Source organism: Mesoplodon bidens (assembly GCF_964165515.1).
Source record: "Mesoplodon bidens genome assembly, chromosome: 2".
NCBI lineage: Eukaryota > Metazoa > Chordata > Mammalia > Artiodactyla > Ziphiidae > Mesoplodon > Mesoplodon bidens.
The window spans coordinates 177,789,777-177,812,403 of NC_138177.1; the positions used below are offsets into that span (position 1 = coordinate 177,789,777).

General features: G+C 50.4%; 1 protein-coding gene across 3 annotated transcripts in view; it reads right to left on the minus strand.

Moving 5' to 3' along the window:
- Nucleotides 1-10,044: 10,044 nt before the first annotated feature.
- Nucleotides 10,045-22,627, minus strand: part of MFN2 (mitofusin 2) — a 28,003-nt gene continuing 15,420 nt past the window's right edge. For 2 of the 3 annotated variants that reach the window (XM_081226058.1, XM_081226059.1), the window contains 13 exons: nucleotides 22,394-22,502; nucleotides 22,174-22,281; nucleotides 20,598-20,751; nucleotides 20,361-20,428; nucleotides 20,098-20,219; nucleotides 18,564-18,690; nucleotides 18,040-18,144; nucleotides 17,662-17,764; nucleotides 16,611-16,867; nucleotides 15,917-16,072; nucleotides 14,287-14,483; nucleotides 13,347-13,481; nucleotides 10,045-12,116 (listed from right to left, as the gene is read on the minus strand). In XM_081226058.1, coding sequence (XP_081082184.1) covers nucleotides 12,047-12,116; nucleotides 13,347-13,481; nucleotides 14,287-14,483; nucleotides 15,917-16,072; nucleotides 16,611-16,867; nucleotides 17,662-17,764; nucleotides 18,040-18,144; nucleotides 18,564-18,690; nucleotides 20,098-20,219; nucleotides 20,361-20,428; nucleotides 20,598-20,751; nucleotides 22,174-22,281; nucleotides 22,394-22,502 — 1,711 coding nt within the window. In that variant the 3' untranslated portion in view covers nucleotides 10,045-12,046. The remainder of the gene's footprint in view (nucleotides 12,117-13,346; nucleotides 13,482-14,286; nucleotides 14,484-15,916; nucleotides 16,073-16,610; nucleotides 16,868-17,661; nucleotides 17,765-18,039; nucleotides 18,145-18,563; nucleotides 18,691-20,097; nucleotides 20,220-20,360; nucleotides 20,429-20,597; nucleotides 20,752-22,173; nucleotides 22,282-22,393; nucleotides 22,503-22,627) is intronic. The other variant, XM_081226060.1, reaches the window with a different exon arrangement.

Below are 22,627 nucleotides of genomic sequence, written 5' to 3' on the forward strand. Positions count from 1 at the left end.
AGCCCGCGCACCGCAACGAAGAGTGGTCCCCGCTCACCACAACTAGAGAAAGCCTGCACGCAGCAATGAAGACCCAACGCAGCCAAAAATAAATAAATAAAATAAATAAATTTATAAAAAATTAAAATTAAAAAAAAAAATCTTCCAGCAAACTAGGACTGGAAGGGAACTTTCTCATCTTGATAAAAGGCATCTATGAAACACCTACATTTAACAGCATATTTCATAATAAAAGACTGAATGCTTTCTCCCTACAATTAGGAAAAGGTAAGGTTGTCTGCTATCACCAGTTCAATTCAGTATTACACTAGAGTTCTAGCCAGTGCGATAAGAAAAATCAAGGCATCTGGAACGGAGAGGAAGAAGTAAAACTCTCTTTATTCACAGACAGCATGATAACAGAAAATCTCGTGGACTCTACAAAAAAGCTACTAGAATCGTTAATGGGTTTTACAGTTGCGAGATACAAGATCACTATACAAAAATCAGTCGTATTTCTATATATTAGCAATAAACAATCAGATATTGAAATTTTTAAAAAACCATTTAAAATACATCAAGAAATATAAAAATTAAATACTTAAGGATAAATCTGACCCAAAAAATACAAGACCTATACATTAAAGTTATAAAACAGTGTTGAGAGAAATTAAAGGAGATTAAATAATTGGAGAGGTATACTGTGTTCATGGCTTGGAAAACTCAAATTTTTAAGATATCAATTCTCCCCAAATTGACCTATAGACTCAATACAATCCCAAATAAAATCCCAGTAAGTTTCTTTGTATAAACTGACAAACAATTTCTAAAATTCATATGGAAATGCCAAGGACTCAGAGAGCCAAAACAATTTTGAAAACAAAGAACAAGTTCAGATGACCTATGCTACCTGCTTTAAGATTTATTGTAAAGGTACAGTAATCAAGAGAGTGTAGTATTGGCATCAAGGTAGACAAATAAATGAATGGAATAGAATAGAAAGTCCAGAAATTGTCTCACACATACATGATCAATTAATTTTTTGACAAAGATGCAGAGGCATCTCAGTGGAGAAAGGACAGCCTTTTCAGCAAATGGTACAAGAACAATTGGATGTTCATATGCTAAAGACACACACACCACAAAACAAAACAAAAATTTTAAAACCCTCTATCTGTACCACATCTGTACCATATGTAAAAATTAACTCAAAATGTATCATAGACCTAATTGTAAAACCTAAAACTCTAAAACTTCTAGAAGAAAACCGAGAATAAAATCTTTGTGACCTTGCATTAAGCAGAAATTTCTTAGATATGACACCAAAAGTACAATCTCTAAAAGAAGAATGGATAAATTGGACTTTGTCAAAATTAATAACTTCTGCTCTTTGAAAGACATTGTTAAGAGAGTGGAAATACAAGCCACAGGATTGGAGAAAATAATTGCAGATCACATGTCTAATAAAGAATTTGTATCCAGATTATATAAATAACTCTCCCAACTCATAAGAAAACAACCCAATTTTTTAATTGAAGTATAGTTTATTTATAATATCGTGTTATTTTCAGGTGTATAGCAAAGTGATTTAGTTAAATATACATATTTTTCATATTATTTTTCCATTATAGGTTATTACAAGATATTGACTATAGTTCCCTATACAGTAAATCCTTGTTGTTTATCTATTTTATATATAGTAGTGTATATCTGTTAATCCCATACTCCTAATTTATCCCTCCCCCTGAACCATAAGTTTGTTTTCTATGTCTCTGAGTCTGTTTCTGTTTTGTAAATAAGTCCGTTTGTATTATTTTTTAGATTCCACATATAATGTTTGTCTTTGTCTGCCTTACTTCACTTAGTATGATATTCTCTAGGTCCATCCATGTTGCTGCAAATGGCAATATTTCATTCATTTTATGGCTGAGTAATATTCCATTGTATATATATATATCAATCACATATTCTTTATCCATTTATCTGTTTTTTGATTGTTTGTTTGTTTTAAGGTTAAAAAAACAAAACTTTATTTAGAAAGGATGAAATGATTCTATGCTAATTTGAACAGCTAGGTTGTATAAGAAAGTTCCTTTTTTTTTTTTTTTTTTGGCTGCGCCTCACAGCTTGTGGGGTCCTAGTTCCCTGACCAGGGATTGAACCCAGGCCTCAGCTGTGAAAGCACAGAGTCCTAACCACTGGACCACCAGGGAATTCCCAAGAATATTCCATTTTTGATATCTTCCAAGAATTGGATTCCATTATGTGTGCTTTGTTCTTTCTTCAGACTGGAGTTGAGCCGAACTATGGCTTACTCCTTTCCCCTCAAATCATTCTCAGGCTCCAGACAAGGAGCTGGACCTTTGGGTGAACAAGCAGGTAACTGGCAATGGTACCTTTTAGCTCGGGAGGCTTTCCAGGAGTATACAGGAACAAGGAACAAGCTGCTCCTGAATGAGAAGGTCATGTAATTAGCAAAGTATCTAAAATAGCCAAAACTATTCTCGCTATGAATAGCCAAGAAAAGCTAAGCAAATGCTATCCACAGACATTTGCTGTATCTTAGACAGTTCCTTATGGAACAAGTTCTCAACCTCTCTCCCAGTTAGCTCCAGTGGGTTCACCATTACAGGCTCTGGGGCTAGAACAGGGGTAAGACAGGATGCTTGCTTTCCTCATTGGCATCCATTCATCTGTTGATGGATACTTAGGTTGCTTCCATGTCTTGGCTAACAAACAACCCAATTTTTAAAATGATTAAAAGAGGGCTTCCCTGGTGGCGCAGTGGTTGAGAGTCCGCCTGCCGATGCAGGGGACACGGGTTCGTGCCCCGGTCCGGGAAGATCCCACATGCCGTGGAGCAGCTAGGCCCGTGAGCCATGGCCGCTGAGCCTGCGTGTCCAGAGGCTGTGCTCCGCAACGGGAGAGACCACAACAGTGAGAGGCCCGTGTACCGCAAAAAAAAAAAAAAAAAAAAAAAAAAAGATTAAAAGAATTGAACACCAAAGAAGAGATACATACAGATGGTGAATAAGCACAAAAATGATGCTCCACATCACAGAACTCTCCTATTGAGGCTGGTCAGAGACTCAGCTCACCATCCTTACCCACCATTAATACACCTAGCACCAGTTTTTATCCCAATCTGGCTTTCTAGAGTCTTCTCTTGCTCTAGGCTCCATTTGCTAGGCAAATGTAAAATAAAACCAGAATGAGACACCACCACATAACTATTTCTGTGTCTAAAATGATGACATGTAAAATCAAAGACTCACTATACCAGTGTTGGCAAGGACAGGGAAAAACTGGAACCCACGTGCTCTGCTGGTGGGAATGTAAAATGGTACAATCACTTCAGAAAACAGTTTGACGATATCTTAAAAAGTTAAATATAAATTTACCATATGACCCAGAAATTCCAGTGCTAGGTATCTACCCAAGAGAAATGAAAACATGTCCACGCAAGGACTAGTACAAGAATGTTCCTGGCAGCATATTCATTATAGCCACAAAAAAGGGGAAATAATCCAAATGTCCATCGACTCATAAATGGACAAACTAAATGTGGTATCCATACAATAGAAGTTGGCAATAAAAAGAAATGAAGTACTGACACGTGCTACAACATGGACGAACCTCATCAACATTATGCTAAGTGAAAGAAGCCTTACAAAAAAGACCACATATTGATGACTCCATTTATATGAAATGTCCAGAAAAGGCAAATCTGTGGAGACAGAAAATAAGATTAGTGGTTCCATGGTTCTGGGTGGGAACAGAGATTTACTGCAAATGGGCAGGAGGGATCATTGTGAGGTAATGAAAATATCCTAAAATTGGATTGTGGTGATGAGGGCTGCAGAACTTTGTAAATTTGCTGAAATGATTGAATTGTACACTCAAAAAGAGTGAATTTTATGATACATATATTGTACCTCAGTAAAGCTGCTTTTTTTAAAGTTAAACATACGTGACCCATTTGTTCTACTTCTAAGCATTTACCTAAGGGGAAAAATATAATCTATATGAAGACTTGTATATGAATGTTCCTAGCAGCTATATTGTAAATCCAAATGTCCATCAAGGGGGGAATGGATAAACAAATTGTGGTACATCCATCCATACAATGGATACTACTCAGCAATAAAAATGAACAAACTACTGGTCCACACACAATATGGATGCATCTCAAAGTAATTATGCTGGGAATTCCCTGGCGGTCCAGCGGTTAGGACTCTGCACTTTCACTGCTGAGAGCGTGTGTTCAATCCATGGTCAGGGAACAAGGATCCCACAAGCTGCGCGGCCAAAAAAAAAAAAAAAAAGTAAAAAAAACAAAGTTATGCTGAGTGGAAAAAGAGTACACACTGTATCTTCCAACTATATAAAACTTGAGAAGATGTAAACTCATCTATAGTGACAGAAAGTGAGGGGTTGCTTGGAGATGGGGTGGGCGGGAGGGATGATGACAGGGCACGAGGAAACTTGGGGGATGATGGGTTTGTTCACTGTCTTGATTGTGGTGATGCTTTCATAGATGCATACATCTGCCAAAACTTATCAAACTGTACACTTTAAACACGGGCAGTTATTGTATGTTAACTATATCTCAATAAAGCTATTAAAAGGCATGAAGCAAGTAAGCAAACAATAAAGAACTTGGCCTAGCTGGGCGCAGTATTTTGCCCTCACTGGAAATGGACCACCTCCACTCTTATGCCATGACGCCACCTCAGGGATGAAGGTTAATCCTCCTGGTGGTCAGAGCTGTGAGCTGTACACTTGGTCATCCATTCATGAAGAGGGATGAACAGTCTAAGGAAGAGATGATACACGATCTCCTGGGTGGTGGCAAATGGTGTGGCTGGAGGTCAGAGCTCAGGAGAGAGTGATCAGAAGACTAGCGCCAAGACCTGGGGAAAGGGGGAAGATGAACCAATGATGTCCAGTACATGGGGGCGCACGGGATTACATCTTGGTGTCTCATGTTTCGAATCCATCAGAGGACGTCTGCTGCCGGGGAGACGGTCCATGACCAGCTGGAACAGACGATGCAGCTGGTAAATGTCAGCCCCCCTCTCTGCTCAGCCACCCCAGTGCCGGTGCGATGGGCCCAGGGACAGAGCAGCCAAGATGACGGGGGTGAAGTAGCCTGGGCTCCTTTCCTAAAGGCTCAGTCCTGCTGCTGCTGGACCCCTAGTCTGCAGGACCAAAGCTGAGCCCTTGATACGGCATCTCCATTGATCTGGTGGCAGATCAATTACATCAGGTCCCCTTTGACCCTAAAGGGAGCGATTTGTACTTATTGAAATTGATGCTACTCCATGTAAGGGTTCGCCTGACCTGCCTTCAGGACTGTTGCCCGCACCACCATCTGAGGGCTTTAGGCGGCCTGATATAGTGACGTGGTATGCCACACCACATTGTCTCACACCAAGGGACCCATTTTTTGGCAGAACAGGTGGGACAATGGGCATCTGACTAAAGGATCCACACTGATCTTACCGGGGACCCCAACACCCGAGTGGCATGGCCTGCTAAAGACATAGCTCAGGGACCATACGCTACAGCTGTGTTCTCCAGGAAGTTGACATATGCAGCTGTGTCCCCTGAGGCTAGATTACATGGGGACGGAAGCAGAGGGCGGACCCTCTCCCTACTGCTCGCAGTGAAGCACTTGTGGAACTTGCGTTTCCTATCCCTGCAAACATTGGCTCTGCCAGGTTGGAAGTCCCAGTGCCCGAGGCTGGGAAACTTCTGCCAGGGGACACGATAGGGTCCCACAGTCCCAATGAACTTGAAGACGTGACCATCACCTGGTCTTCGGGCCTCTCAGCTGGTGGACCAGCAGGCAAAGAGAATTACTGAACTGCTGGGGGCAATAGATTCCCATCCCCATGAGGAGTCAGGACAGCGTGTACAAAATGAGGCACAGGTTTTTCCAGAACCTCCTCTGGTGTCTCTCGGTGTCTCCACACCCACTGAAAATAGTAAGTGGCAATTGTGGCAATCACAGCCCACCCAGGGCAAACAGCCAAGGGCTCAGATCCCTCAGGGATGAAGATCTGGATGACCCCACTGGGAAATAAGCAGACTAGCTGCAGCTTTGACCATGGAATGGGGGTGGACGAGGGACCGACTGTATCACCTCGAAGGGGACTCGGTTCAATGGGACTTAGACCTCCCCTCTCGGGGAAGAAGGGCGGGAAGGCAAGAGCAGATCTGAGTGATCCGACGGGTTAACGCTTCAGACCCTCTCGGCCTTACCTGCCTTTTGTTCCGGCTCTGCCTCGGCTGAGTGGTGTGATGCAAACGCAACTCGCCCGGCCACACCCCCTGCCTGAGTCCTGGCCCTCTCACCTCCACCACCCCCGTGGGCCCCACTTGGTACTCAAGCATTTCAATATGCAACCCAGAAATGCACAGAGTCAATGTCCCATGGGGCAAATCTTCACCAGCTGGAAGAGGGAGACGGTGAATAAATTCTGCTCCCTTCCTCTCCACCAGGAAAGGGCGCCGAGACTCGTTCCACGCCTCCTCAGGGTCACGTTTGGTGGCGGCCAACTCCACCACGCACACTCCTGCTGGCTCTCCCTCCTTCTGACTGCCCCCCGCCCTCGCTGCGTTTCTCTGGGGTTGTTCTGCCGATTAAAATGAGGGCGCACAAGCCTTCTGCTTTAGGATCTGCATTCCAGGAACCCTAAGCTGTGATTGCCACTGTCACATGCTGACTCCTCAGTGTGCGTCTCTGCACCAGACATCACCTGAACTCCAAGTTCACATATCCAACTATGGAAGAGGGACCCTAAGTTCAACATGTCCAAAACAAAACTCCCGATCTTCTCTCCCACACCTGCTCCGCCAGGAAGCTTCCCCATCCTGCCACCGACCCAGCACAAAACCCGAGTCAGCCATGACTCATCCAGTCTATCAGCACATTGCATTGTTTCTGTCTTCAAAATGTCTCCAGAACTGACCACTTTTCACAGCCTCTATCACAACCGCCCGGTCAAGGCACCATCCTCTCGTCCCTGGAATATTGCACCTGCTTCCTGACTGGTCCCCCCCTGCTTCCATCCTTACTCTCTTGTCTACTCTCCCTGTAGCAGCCCGGGACCCCTCGAGTGTAAGTCAGTCAGCTCACGTCACTCCTTGGCTCGGAACTCCCCATGGCATCTACCCTGCTCATGGTGAAGCCAAGGTCCTCACAGTGGCCGGCAAGACCCCAGTCTCCCCTGGTTCCTTTCGCAACTGAAGTCCAACTGCTCTCCACCTCCCTCGCTCTGCTTCAGCCACACTAGTCTCATTTTGTTCCTTGAAGATACTGGCACGCTCGTACCTCAGGGCCTTTACACATGCGGCTCTGCCTGGAATGCCCCGCCCCAGGTGTCCACAGGGCTTCATTCCCTACCGAATTCATTCAGCTCTTTCTTCAAACATCATCTTCTCAGCCAGGCCTACCCCAGCCACACTCTTGCTACCCCCTCCCTGACCTTCCCTGCCCCATTTTCCCCCATAGCCCTTATCTTCTGACATACTCTTTTACTCATTGGTTTTGCCTGCTGTCTGCCTTCCCCCACAAGTATGTAAGAGCCATAAAGGCAGGGATTTTTACCCACCTTATTCACTGCTGCATCTCCAATGCCCAGAACCATGCTCAGCACACAGCAGGCACTCAAATATTTTGATGAATAAACTTCTTCGTTTGTACAAAGGGGAAAATCGATCACTAGGTTTTTGAGAGGATTGGCAGTCACGCGTATGCATGTCTGACCCAAGCCAAGCCCTCTACGGAAGTTGCCTGGTCTAATCTCTGAGTCTGATTCAGAGACAGAAAACCCTGTCTTGGAGGTCAGAGTGAACCTAGCTGACATCTGTGAGCAGGACCCAGTGCTTGGAACAGGGAGGTACATTCCTGGCTACATATTCTGTGATTAAAGGGCAACACTGTTACTGAAGGGCCAAAAATCTCAGGCTCTTGATTCCCCAGAACTCTCGGTGGGCAGATGAGGAAGTGTGAGGAGCCACAGGAATGAGTCTGGCCTTGACTGGGAATAAAGAACTAGGAGGGGGCTTCCCTGGTGGCGCAGTTGTTGGGAGTCTGCCTGCAGATGCAGGGGACACGGGTTCGTGCCCCAGTCCGGGAGGATCCCACATGTCGCAGAGCGGCTGGGCCCGTGAGCCATGGCCGCTGAGCCTGCGTGTCCGGAGCCTGTGCTCCGCAACGGGAGAGGCCGCAACAGTGAGAGGCCCGCGTACCGCAAAAAAAAAAAAAAAAAAGAACTAGGAGGTGTTGAGTGAGGCAAAGAGGATAGGACACCTCTTTTCAAACGACTGGTCATGACCCAGGAGCGGCTGGTGAGCAATTTAGTGGGTTGCAAACAGCAGCTTCTTCATGAGAAAATACCTGTGTATTGCAGAAAAGGGGTAATGATTGACTTTTTTTTTTGGTTTCACTCGCACATATATGTGTGTACTCAGTCGTGATGAATTTCTAATAATGGGTCAGGGTAAAAAAATGTTCAAAAAAGCCACTGGGCTTTGGACTTGAGCTCCAATCCAGGCTCCATCCCCCTCCAGCTGCTGATGTCTGAACTAGTCCCAACCTCTCTGAGCCTCAGTTTCCACAGTGGAGTGGAAACTGTTAATTACTAAACATACAACACACTTGAAAGCCCCTAGGTGCCATGCCTACCTGTAGGAAATGTCCAGGAGCATTGGTTACGTCTGTCCCCCGGCGCTAGAGGGCTGATAAATGGTGCGACTGTGTTATCAGGACAGGATTTGTTAATTCAGCAAGTATTTACTGAGTTCTGATTCTGTGCCAGGCAGTGGTCTAGACCCTGGGCGCTTACCAATGAACAAAACATGTAAAAATCTCATATTTTGCTTATGTTCTTAGAGCTTATGCTCTAGCAGGTGCAGACACAAACAATATTGCTCAGGTGATGACGAGGTAGGAGGGTACTCAGAAGGGTACTCAGAAGTGCCAGGGAAGAGAGGAGAGAGGGATTTTAATAGGGAAGGGTGTGCATGGACCTCAATGAGGTGACGTCTCAGCAGACTTGGAGGTAAAGGAGTTAGTCAGCTGTGGTGCATTCTGGACCACGGGCAGAGGGTCAGCCAGACAAAGGCCGTACGGTAGAGTGTGGGCAGCAGTTTCAAGGAAGAGCGAGGACCAGTGTGGCCGAAACAGAGGGAGCCGAAGAGGGAGGGCCAATCAGAGGCAGTGGATCCTGAAAGGCCACCACAAAGACTCGGGCCTCGATTCTGGGTGGGACAGGGAGCCAGAGCTGTATTTTGAGCAAAGGAGTAATACGAGCTGAGTGCTACTTCCAGCCTACGTCAAGGTCACTCTGGCTGCTGCTTTGAAACAAGTGTGAGAGGGCCAGGGTGGGAGGAGGGGCTGAGTTAGAGGCAGTCACATGGGTCAGAGCCGTGACTGTGAATGGAGCGGATGAAATGGTCAGGGGTGAGGTGTATTTTTAAGACAGAAACTGACAGGTTGGACGCAGCACGTGTGACAGGGGAGTCCAGGATCACGCCCCACGTTTGTGACCTGGGAATCTGGAGGGACGAGGATGCCATCCGCTGAGGTGCGGAGACCTCTGAAATGGATGAGCAGCGCAGGCAGTGGGCAGTGCAGAGCCCAGGGGACAGGTGTGCAGGGTCAGCGAAATGGACTAGTCACGCCCGAGCCACTGCTGAGGGCCCTTTAAAAATAAAAAAAGAAAGAAAAGGTCACAACCAATTTCTCAGAAGGCAAACTAGGGTGAACCAGTCTGAGTCATTACTTTTTAAGTGAAAAATGAATGGTTTAGAGTTATGGCGAAATCTGAAAAGAAATCACTCTAGATTTCCTGGTTCTTAAAGATCAGTTACACTTTTTGCTCCTCTGAGAGTATCAGGTTCCTTCCAAGAGTCTGGAGGAACCCACAGGCAGATTACAGGGGGAACTTCCCCTAAACGAAGTTAAGGTCATTTCAAAATACAGCCTGCAGACTTTGTCACGTCAAAGAGAGTTTGCATAGAAACAGTAAGCTGAGGAGACACACAAAACACAAATGGTTTCCAACTAGGTTTTATTTTAGTGCTCAATATGATCAGCAATGATACAGGAATAATTCAGGCAAATATATCACCTTAAATACATCAGAGAAAAAAACCAGCATGTCAAGCACGTCTTGCACTCCAGCAAATGAACATAAAAACAGAGAACAAAGTCAGCAGCATTAAATTAAAGTGCTTTTTGCCACAGTTCTTTCAAAGTCTCGCCCTCAGTGGTGTAATTTCAATTTTACTCTTTGTATAAGAAGCTCAAAACCTCATTCATTGCCCAGAGGCTACATTCAAAGCAAATTCATGCTTAGTTATTCTAAATAATAACCACCCCCCAAAAGCACAAGATTCATTGGAATTGTGTGACACTGATTTCTCCAGACACACTGGGAGGTAACCACCATCCAGGCTGGCAAAAAGCTCAGAGCGTCCTCCCGCCGCATGGCGGCCTCGGCGAGGTCCATCACTTTGTTCCACGCACCAGGGTAGACTGAGGGTTTGAAGGACAAGTGGGCACCTGGACAGCTCGCCACCTGCGTGCCACCCACCAGTGAGCAGAGGCCACCAAGTCATTTCCCCAAAGTCAGAGGGCGCGTGGATTCGAGAGAGCAGGACAAGCCCCACCTCTCTGCCTGAGCCGCTTTCTGGGAGAGACGTGCCGCTGGTTTCTAGGAAGTTCTCTGACCTGCCCTGCAAAGGCTGTCACCTGAAGGCTGTTTGCCCCAGACACTTAACACCTTGGAGACAGGAACCTGCCCCCACTTTGACCGGTAACAATCCCCGAACTCAACAACAGGAAACACTTCTCAAAATCAACATGAGGCCCCATGTGTCAGCTGGAGGCTCTGGGATCAGGGAGGGTGGGAGGCTGGGTGCTGGGTTCCCTGCACTGTCTCTTGGCCACGTGCAGCATTGCTGGCACGGGAGACTTCATCCAGAGGTCCGGTGGCCAAGGGCAGCTTGGGCCGAGGCGGGGTGAGGGGTGGGAACATGTCTCTTACGGACCATCAAGCTAGTAGAGTGGGCTCTCAGACCCCACGAGCCCCCCCAGAGCGAGGTCAAATGCGAGGTCCTGTTCTGTATCAACTCCAGATTCTCCAGCTGTCCTGGGAGGGGCCCACCGCTCTCAGCCTGCCGCCAAGCTTCCCTCCTTCCGCCATCTTTCTTTCTACTACATCCTTTAACTATCTGGACCAACCCATCTTTCACGAATAAGAAACCAGACTGATAGGCTAAGGACCGAAACCAGAACAAGGGACAGAATGAGGAGAGGGAGGCAAGTCTCCCCCCACCACGGCCCCGGCCGCCCATGACCGCAGGGGCGGTGGGCCGCGCCCTCCACACATGCCACTCAGCCTTCCAGCTACCTCTGCACTCTCAGCCCCACCAGCAAGACTGAAGGGCTGGTCTGGAAGGCTCTGCAGATGGGACGAAGTATGAAAGCCGAAGGACCAAACTGACACCTAAGTCACAACCCTCCTGGGACGGCCTTGGCCTTCCTGAACTGTTCCCAGCGCAATCCGGGAAGAACGTGCAACCACCCCGAGGTGGCGTCTCTCTGTGGGTGCGCTGGGGTGCGTGGTAGGCAGGTGCACGTGGGTCAGTGTTAGCGCTGGCTGGTGGAGGGGGTGTCTGCCTGATACCCTTAAGGCCCAACCAGGCCTTCTGCAGTGTTGGCTGATCAAGCAACCAGACGATTCTCAATTAACAGAGCCTGACAAAACCAAGAAAAGACTCGACTTAACTCCTCAGTATCATGCTGTCCAGAGTCATCGCTGAAGAAAACGAGTCTCCTTTAGGGGTATGAGCCGGAATATCTTCCTGCAACAGCAGGCAAAGGAAGGGGAAAATAACTAGCGTCTCAGGGCTCAAAACGGTGGGAGACAGTGGGTGCTTTCATTCTCACGGTGGCGGCAACGGACAGGAGCTGCGCGTGGCCCTGGCGGGAGGCCCCTCCCGGCGGGCAGCGCTGCCCCTCCCTACGCAGGCTCCGGCTCCGGGCTGCCCACTATCTGCTGGGCTGCAGGTACTGGTGCGTGAACATGTTGAGTTCGCTGTCCAACCAACCAGCTTTATTCCTGCGGAGAAACGGTTACCTTGTAGCAGTAACAGCTGATGACAAGTAACAGCACCATGTGCCAAGGCCAAGTGCTGTTCTACCGGACACTTGACTTGTACAGACTCATTTACTCATTATCCCTCCAATAACCTCCACTTCACCGATGAGGAAAACGAGGCCCAGAGAGGTTCAATAACTTCCTATGGTCACGCGACGAAATCAGTGGTGGAAATAAAATCAGGTTTTTCTGACCCTCAAGCCCTGTGTTTGCTTCCTGCCGGGACCACGGGCAAGTCCCTGGACTGCTGGGAACACAGTCTTCCTGCCTGTCAGCAGGAGGCTGGGCTGCTCACACGCAGCCCTTTGCAGGTTCACCCTGTCGCTGCAGGTGACAAGCAGCAGAGACACCCCCACCCCGAACCCACATGCCGCGTGAGATTTCCCCGGGGATGAGCAGCGTGTCTCTAGAACTCAGCTGTCCCAGGGCAGTGGGCGGGGAGGACAAGGCCCACCGACGCCTCTGATGCAGCTCCCCTCTGTGCTGACATCAGGCCGGGGGCAGGAAGAACAGAGTCCCCGCGTGCTGACGTTATCCCGGCCTGAGTGGGCCGAGGACTTCTGCAGAGCGCTTTCACACTCAGCTCTGTGACGGTGTCATGAAACCTTACTCCGTTTTACAGATGAAAGCAATGAGACATAGGAAAGCTCAGTGATTTGCCCAAACGGGGGTGCCAGGACCAGAAGCCAGGACTCCTGACTCCTGAGACCCATCCTCTCCCCAGCAACCTGCTGCTGGAAGCTCTGACTTTCAACAGAGACCCTACGCAGAGCAGACCTAGGTTCTGATCCGGGTCCTGCCGGTCGCTGGCTACCTGGCCAGCTCCCCTGTGGACACGGATGCTGATGTGCCGCACCGTGAAATGGCGGAAAGTGGGCGTCGGGTGTAGCCCACTGTTCCCGCCGACAATAAAGGACAATCAATGTGTGGAGTGTCAGAGAGTGCTGGAGGCCAGCACGCCTGGATTCTCCTGCTCCTGGCCTGACCGCTTACTGTGGGATCCCAGATAAGTTACTTAACTTCTCTAGGCCTCGATCCATTTCATAAAGTGAAGGCGATGATTCGTCCCTAAAGGGACGCTGAAGACGGGACAGCTCGTGTCAAGTGCCTGAGACACCACAGTTAAGGACGTGCCTGTGAGCTGTAACCCCAGGGACCAGGACTCCTCTGCTGCCACCTGGCCAACCTCACCTGAGCAGTTTGGCTTTGCTCTGAAGTGAATCAAGAACCTCAATTTTCTTGTTCATGGCGGCAATTTCCTGCTCCAGGTTCTCCCGGGTGACATCAACTTGCTGGCACAGATGAGCAAAGGTCCCAGACAGTTCCCTGCGGGGGGAGAGTCAGGATCAACCAGGCCACGTCAGTGGTGAAGCAGCCAGCCCATCTGTCACCTGCACCTGTCCTGGTTTGTCAGGATCGTCCCCGCCCGCTGCTGAGACCGTGGACATCACAGCCACCACACACACTAGCATCAGCACAGTGTGAGAAGCAGGAGCGCAGAGCAAGATGCCCCGGCGTGGGCACAAGAGACCAGGATTCAATCCCGGCCCCACTGCTAATCAGTCGAGTGCAGGAGACACATGGCTCCTCTTCAAATCTCAATTTCCTCATTTTGAAAAACAAGGTGCCAGTAAAAACGTCTACCCCAAAGGGCTCGGGGAGAAAATGAAGAGTTAGGTGCAAAATGCCTAGCAGAGGGCCTGCCACATAGCAATAAAAGGCAGGCAGCCAGCACCTTCCTGACCACCACCCAGATCAAGCCATCCATTCCCACCTACCCTAACGTACGCCATGAACAATGGGCTGTGGCTCAGAACATCAAAGCTACGCCCACAACCCAAGCCCTTCGAGGTAACCTTTAAAAGATGGCTACAGGTAACACCCCTCGTCTTCCCATGTCTTCCTTCCTTGGGAGACGAGAGGCCTACTTGGTCCCAGCCCAGGACGTAAGGTGTCCCTGGAGACCCCTCCCCCATCCCTAGCCTCCACGCTGGTGCTGCACAGCTGAAGGCCAGAGTCAGACAGCGCTCAGGACCCAGTGGTTTCCAGGCCAGGTTAGGAGGAAACTAGAGGGCAGTCCTGAACCACGGGAGCCAGCACTGGTCCCTCCGGGGCTGCCGGGGCCACTCACTGCTGGACTTGGTGGCTGCAATTGGAGCCGGTATAGCTGATGATGAGCTGCAGCTTCTCGCTGGCGTACTCTACAAACTGGCGCTTGAAGGCCCTCTCCTTGGCCTTGGCGGTCCAGGTCAGACGCTCGTAGACGTACAAGAGGCCATAGAGGCCAAGGGAGAGGGCGATGAGTCGCCAGCCCACAGCCTTCCACACCTGCAGAGGCACAGTGGTCAGCTGGCACAGTCCCTCTGCCATCCCACCGCCCATCCTCTCAGCCAGGACTTTCCCAAGAGCCTCAAAGAGCCTTTGTGCTTCTACTCAGAACACTCCTTTCAGTATCTTCCTTGGTCTCACTGAGGCCAGAGGGGCAGGGACCATGTCTAGTTTGGAGACAAGGGAAACTTAGTGTGGGCCACACAACATGACTGTGCAGAGGCCACCTCTGTGGTTGTGAGCACCAGAAGCACAGATCCAGGCACAGAGAAATCTTAAAGATAAACGCTGGAGTACTCTGAAGGGACACTCCATTCTGGTGACACTGACAAGCAGAATTCTGCACATCGGTCCTCAGTAGATGGCCTCTTTCGGTCTGGTTTGTAACACTTTGCTTGGAGGCAGTGTAGTTACAGTCAAAGAGCACTGGACTTGGAGCCAGAAATCGAGGCTCTAGTGTGAAGCTCTTCCTTGGCTGTGTGACCTTGGGCAAGTTTGTTTACACCTGTTTCCTCCCAAAATAGGAATAATGGCCCCCACCCAATTCTCAGGGTTGTTTGGGTAAAATGAGACACTGACTGTAAAAAGGGTTACATAACCGTCAAGTGTCAGCTTCTCAGATCATGACCCTCTGCCAGGTCACCATCTGTGAAAAAAAAAACCAGAGCATGTACCATCTACAGGCCAGGAGGGAGAGGGCCTCAGCTCCAGCCCGCCCTAGTCTTACAAGCTGAGAAGGCAATCCCTGGCAGTTTTGTTACAGTTCCGTTCTGCCACCACTCCACAACTCAAATGACCATGACAAAGAGAACTTTCCCACATCATCAAGAAAATTCAAGGCATAAATAACTCTAGCTGCAGTGTGTCTTGGGTCAAGACGTGGGGAGTACCCCAGTGATCAAGAAGGCAGCCTGTGATCTCAGGCCTTGGGGCAGAAAGAAAGGGCAATACAACTGCAGCTGGAGAAACAAGGGTTCAAGGCCCAGCCTGGCCTCTTTCTGTCTCAAGCCCTTGCAAGTTTTGCTCTCAGTTTCCTCACCTACCAGTGAGAAACTCCTGGTCATACCCACCTCTCTAGAACCCAGGTCCGTCAATTTCTCAGGTCACTTCCCTACCCTACTGGCCCTACAGGGGAAGGAATATGGTCCTGGGGTCAGATGGGGCCAGAGTTCAAATCCTAGCTGTGTGTACTTGGCAAGCCAACTGCAGATGTTCTTCTGTAAAACGGGAACCTAAATGTCACGTTAGTTGAGTGAGACTTAAATAAGTCAATAAATGTATGTTAAAGGGCTAAGGCTACACGGCTCCTGAGATCACAGCAAAAAGTCATCACGGATGTGAAGCACAGGGCCGATGCGGGGACACCCACCAGACTGTGCCTCTCGGTCCCCACCCGCCTGCCCCCCCCTTCCAGAGCAGCGCTTGTCACTGACCACTCCTCCAACAACGAGAATGCCCATGGAGGTCCTGGAGGTCAGGGAGGCCAGGCCGGTGACCATGGAAACCATGAGCTCCTCCTGGGTGAGGGAGCCCTGGGGCAGTGGGGGCATGCTGGGGTTAGCCGGGGTCAGGGGCATGGGCCGCTGCACCTGCAGAGAGAAACGAGGAGGGGCTAAGAAGATACCGGCCAATCTCTCATTCTAGGGTCCAGAACAGGGGCACGCGGAGTGGCTCTTCAATTTCCAGAAGGGGAAATGAGCTTCACATGTAGCAGAGAAGAATTTAAGCTCCTAACAGACCTGCCGGCCCAAAGGTGAGCACCGTGGGGTACTACAGAACGGGAGCAGTGGCCGCCCTGTGCTTCAGCACAGGTCCCCAGGTGTGGGACGTGGCCTGAGAGCAGCCCGGGCAGTAACTCGGTACAGATATGGGGGGTTCAACATCCAAACATGAAAATGGTGGCATGTGGACAGATAGGTTATCTATATTTAATAGTTACACGCTTACTTTAACGTGTAATAGAAAAAAAATGCGGCTTGCGTTTGTAATTTCACAAATATTAGTGCTTAGGATAAAGCTAGGTTGATTTGTGGCAAAAACCTGACCATGGTGGTGGCCCACATGCCACGGCTGTGACCTCAGGGCACCCCTTTGAGAACAGTTTGTGTGCCTGGGGTGCAGACTGACCTCCCCTGACGCCCGAGGGTGCGGGACTTCGCTTGCCTGGTCATTGTAGCCCATCAAGGCCCGGCGGCTGTTCTTGGGGCCCAGGAACCTGTTCACCAGCATGGTCCACCCGAGAGAAAAATGAAACTCGATGTCCTCCTGAAAGTCGGCACACAGCTTGTCACAGTTCAGGTCGTAGCTGAGGGAGAAGCACTGCCGAGGGACCAGCAAGTCTATCTGACTCCGCATAGACACAGGAAGGAGGGGTTTCAAGCCGTCTGTCAGGAACAGAAATGCGGAGAAAGCACAGCAGCTGAGTCCCGTGCCACGCCAGGGCCGAGCCTCAGAACACTCGCTGCGGCCCAGGATGCTGACGGTGAGGCCCAGAAACCAGGCCCGGAAGAGCGGGCCAGTGGGCGGGGGGATGCAGGCCAAGGCTCCACACCGGCTAACGTGCGGATTTAAGGAGCAGGCCGAACTCTCAGCCTCTGCTAGTCCCATGTGGTAACACAAGACACCCCCACGGGGACCTCCCTGGTGGCGCAGTGGTTGAGAATCCACCTGCCAGTGCAGGGGACACGGGTTCGAGCCCTGCTCTGGGAAGATCCCACGTGCCGTGGAGCAGCTAAGCCCATGCGCCACAACTGCTGAGCCTGCACTCTAGAGCCCGCGAGCCACAACTACTGAGCCCATGCGCCACAACTACTGAAGCCCGCGTGCCTAGAGCCCGTGCTCCACAGCGGGAGAAGCCACTGCAACGAGGAGCACACATACCACAGTGAGGAGTGACCCCCACTCGCCGCAACCAGAGGAAGCCCACGCGCAGCAACAAAGACCCAACGCAGCCAAAAATAAATAAATAAATTTATTTAAAAAAAAAGGATGCCCCTCCACCGACCCCCCAAGTCTATGTGTGGAATGAACTCATGACACATGCCCAGAACCCCAAGGTATGGAGCTGACTCATCATAAAAGGTGACAGACAAGGAAAGGCCGTTACTTCTGTAGACTGGCCTGAAACTGATCTTTGGGCAGCCCAGGGACCAGGTCCCGAGGCCCCCGCAGCACTGACCTATCATCTCCTGCTGCATGGTCTGCAGGGAGCTGGTGATGGCCGTGGAGCAGCGGTCCGACATATTTCGGCCCAGTCCTTCCTCTATATGGCGGTGCAGTTCCTGCAGCCAGAAGAGAGATGAAGGGAAGTGGCGCTCTCTGCTGGCAGTTCCCTCTGGGGAGCCCAGGGACAGGGAAATCCGAGGTTGGTCAGCCCAGGACCACCAGGCGACGGCGGCAGGCAGGCTGCATGGGAGCCCGGGGCTCATGTCCCCGGCTGAGGGGCCCTGACTCAGAGCAGCAGGGCTGAGTCGCCGTCTGCTTGGTGATCCCTTCCAGTAGCCAACAGGGAATAAGGGGAGCCCCTGCCCAGAGCACCTGCCACTTAATGACTCACATTCTTGTAAACCTTGAGGACCACTGGGGAAGGGTGGAAGTCCATCTGGTACTCATCCACCAGCACAGAGAGGCGCCGGATCTCCTCAGCCATCGCGGTGGACACCTACAGCAGAAGCAGCGTGCTGGTAAGCGTCAGGGAGGAACGTGGTTCAATTGTACAGCACCAGGAGAGGGTCTAACAGACTCTAACACACTGGATATCTTTCCCCTCACCCATGCAGTGTCCTCAGCTGATCTATGGAATTAAAGTTTTTGAGGTAGAGGGGATATGAGAGACTGGCTGACCAAACACTCCTGGAAGATATGGAGGACAAGGCCCAGAGGAGGCGGGACTTGCCCAGGGTCACACGATGGAAGAGCAAACCCAGAGAGGTGCCACGTTCTTGAATCAGGGCCACGACTTCCTCCTGGAAGGCTGAGGAGCCCCCAAGGAATAGGGTGTCTGTGTTTTCACTTTTCTAGCTCCCCAGCCTCTACGCGGAGCCCACATCTCCCCAGTGGGCTTCCTCTCCCACTCCTCACCTGCCTCTCAACTTCCTCCGTAATCTGCTTAATTCGCAGTTTGTAGTCTTGCGCCAAGAGCTCCAGCTGCTTGTCAATAAATCGCAGCCGCTCCTGCCGCTCTTCACGCATTTCCAGGCAGTAAACCCTGAAAGCAAGAGCTCTGGTTACGCGACGCAGCTCCCCACATGACTAAGCAGAGAAGCAAGAGGTGACACGGGGCAGCCCGTGCGGGCCCCGGCGGTGATCCTGGCAGGTCCACGCACATCCCCGGACGCCTGCTCTTCCCCTTCCCAGGTGTGAGGGAGAGACGGCGTCTGACAACTCACTCAAGTTTTCCAAATTTGGAAGACGTGGTGGTGACCGACAGGGGAGGGTGCTTTCAGGGGCTTTAGAACAAGTTCTGCCAATTAATATAGAAAAAAATCACTAGTATAATCAAGAAAAAGAAAAAAGAGGTACTACGCTACCCAGAAGCCTGGCCAAATTCACCAAGTCTGAATTACTGATGGGGTCAGGGAAATGGGAGTTCCAGCATACACTGCTGGTGGGACCTCAGATGGGTTCAGATGTTTCAGAAAGCTACAAGTAAAACTGGGTAAAACTGAAATGCATATACCCTAAGAGGAAACCTTCCATCTCCGGGAATTAATGCTAGAAAGACTCTTGCAGATGTGCACAAGTGGACACACAGACTGGCATCCACTGCAGCAGGGTTTGCAATAGCAAAATAATGAAATCTAAAAATCAATCTACAGGAAAATGAGGGACATTCACAATGGACTACTCTACAGCAGCTAACAGTCCTGAACTCCATCTACAGGTATCAACAAGGACAAAGGGTGAAAACGATGCTGGGTGGAAAGAGAAGCCAGGTGCAGCATGATCCAGTATCTGTACATGTAAAGCACTTGCAGAGCAACATTATGTATTCTTCAGAACTTACATAAAAAGTACTGCTTAATGAATGACAGGACTCCACACCAAATTCACGATTGCAGTTGCCTCTGAGGAGTGGGCAGAGAGACACTGGGACAGGGGCTGAAGAATCAAAGGGTGTTCAACACTTTCTTCTGTGTTGTTGTTGTGGGGTTTTTTTTAATATCTTTATTGGAGTATAATTGCTTTACAATGTTGTGTTAGTTTCTGCTGTATGTCTTTTATTTTAACTTAAAAATAAAGCAAATATTGTCAATTCTGTGCAATGGAAGCACGGTATGTTATTCTCTGTACTTTCCTATATTTTAATTTCTCCAAAAAAAGGGTATTTTTAAGAAGCATGTCCTGCTTCAGGCTATGAAAACGGCTGCAGTGCTCGGCGCAGCACTGGGCCAAGGCCGCCAACACGGGCTTGTGGGGAACCTCGCTGCACAGGCCAGGTGGGACGGACAGACGCCCCACGGCCTCCTCACCAGGCTACTCCTCGTGGCTCGAACGGGGCCTGGAGGAACCCTGAGACTCCAATCTGGCGGCCAGGCTCTGGCCCTGGGCCGGGTCCAGGTAGGGGTGAGGCGGTCACTGCCACGCTCCCTCCTGTCCCCTCCGGGGCTCTTACCGCTGCTCCTGCGCCGCGATGTGCAGAGAGTCCATGATGAGGCGGACAGCCTCTGCGATCTGCTTGGCCCGGACCGTGTGCTGCTCAAACTTGGTCTTCACAGCCGACTGGGAGATGCACTCCTGGAACAGACAAGAGGCACAGAGGGGGGCAGAGGCCACCGGCCAAGGGCCAGGCTCTGGCATCTACTGCCAGGGACACGGCTGGAAAGAGCCAGGGAGGCACAGAATCGCCAGACACCAGGATCAAAGGCTTGTGCTCACCTCAAATCTCCTCTCAAAATTCTGAAACTCAAACATCCTCACTTGAAAGCCTTCTGCAAGAGCGCCCCCTAGGAGAATTGCACCGCATTAGTCAAGAAATAACTCGCAGCCGAGAGAGCTTCCCACTCAGGGCTCTTCTCACCACCTCGTTCTCAGAACTGTTTCTACTGGCTGACTTAGTATGAGACCCAACGACTCAAATGTTCGGGAAAAGCAAGAAGCTGGTTCCATCGTCACCTCCTTCGGGCATGCCCTGGGCCTTCTGGATCCTGGCGTTGAGCACCTCCTTGGCAGACACAAAGAAGATGCGGTCTCCAGCCTGGCCTCGATCCACCACGCCCAGCTCGTCCACCAGGAAGCTGGTACAGCGCTCCATGTGCTGCCGCCGTACCTGGAGCCCAAGCAGACGGGCGTTACGTGAGCAGGTAGGGTGCGGGTGGGCCCCGCCTGATGGAGCCCACAGCCCCCAACTGCTTCTTTTCTAAAACACAGATAATCTGTTCACACAGCTCAGGATTCAAAAGGTACAAACACACATGCAGCGACCATCTCCCACCATCTGTTCTCCAGCCACCAGGCTCCCCAGAACCCATGTCACAGGGGTTCCCTGGGGTACAGCCTGTCAAAGACAACTGGTGCATCAACAAGCTGAAATGCTTACACGTGCCCCAAATTGCCTTGTTAGAGCCTACAGAGTGTCTCACTTTGGCGGCCCAGAAGGAAAGGAACCTGGGTGGGGGGGGGGGGATTGGTCAAGAAACCTACACCTGGACTCTGTACTGACATGCTGAGTCTTCCCTGGGCCTCGTTTATTACATGAGTGGCCGTACCCCAAAATCCCTCCTAGCTCTGAAGCCCTAGGGTTCTACTGCTGGAACTTAAAAGTGATGACGGCCTCTTATGGACACCTGCCACGTGCCAGGCCTTTTCTCAGAGTTAACAGATTTCATCCTCTCAACAACTCTATCTATTATATCCAACTCACAGGTGAGGATTTACCGGAGGGGTTAGGAAATTTACCAGTCACACTGCCCAGCGTCAGCCCGCTGACTACATGCTTTATCATCACCCCACATCAACTGTCTGTTACTCCTTTTTCTTTCATTTCACGCATAAAAAGTAAAGCATTCTGAGCTGTCGGTAAGAACCAATTATTCTTCACTCCTCTTTTAAGCTTCTTTCCTGGATGTCTTTCTAAAGCTAAGCCTGTTCTATAATGATTAATTCTTTATGAACTAAATAAAGAGAGCAAGCAAGGGTGCAGCGGCTAACGTGGTAGGGATGCTTCTCAGACCTGGAAGAAAGCCTTTTGAAGAGGAGAGGGGTCCGGGAAAGCGAATGGGAGAAGTGAAGGGTTTGCGTTTTGTTGCTGTTGTTGGTTTTTTTTTGCCGCACCACGCAGCAGGCAGGATCTTAGTTCCCAGACCAGGGAATGAACCCGTGCTCCCTGCAGTGGAAGCACGGATTCTTAACCACTGGACCTCCAGGAAAGTCCCAAAGAGTTGTTTTTGTTTTTTCATTTTGGTTTTGTTTGGTTTTGTTTTTGCCACACTGCATGGCTTGTGGGATCTCAGTTCCCTGACCAGGGATTGAACCTGGGGCCTCAGCAGTGAAAGCACTAAGTCCTAACCACTGGACCGCCAGGGAACTCCCACGAAGGGGTATTTTTAAAGCCATCAGCGACCCCAAGGAATACCCGGGACTTCTTTGGTGCTGAAATTCATTCAGGGATGTGGCCTGGGAGAGCATAAAGAGGGTCTGGGTAGACACATGGGGTGGCATTCCCCAAACTGCTGGGTAAAGAGGCACCCACCTCCTCCATGTACTCAGGCTCCGAGGCGGACGCGTCCCAGCGGTTGTTCAGGATGAAGATGTTAGGGCGGGACAAGCGCTCGCTCACCTTGTGGAAGAACTGCTTTTCCTGGATGGAGGGGAAGACCTCAGTGGGGGAGGAGCTGTGCCAGCTGAGGCCCTGCCAGCCCGCCCACTCAGCTGGGTCCTCGGAGTGTGGGAAAAGGCGGAGGAGGGGTTACCGTCTGCATCAGGGTGGACTCTGAGTTGGCCACCAGCACGAACACATCGGCGTCCAGGCAAAACTTGTCAATCCAGCTGTCCAGCTCTGTGGTGACATCGATGCCAGGGCTAGAGGCGACAAGGATAAACTGTCACCGGACACACAGACCATGGGCCCCACTCTTCCTGCTCTGAACAGACCTGAGGCAGCCAGGCAAAGGAGGAGAAAGCTACAGAAGGGAGAGAAATTGGGC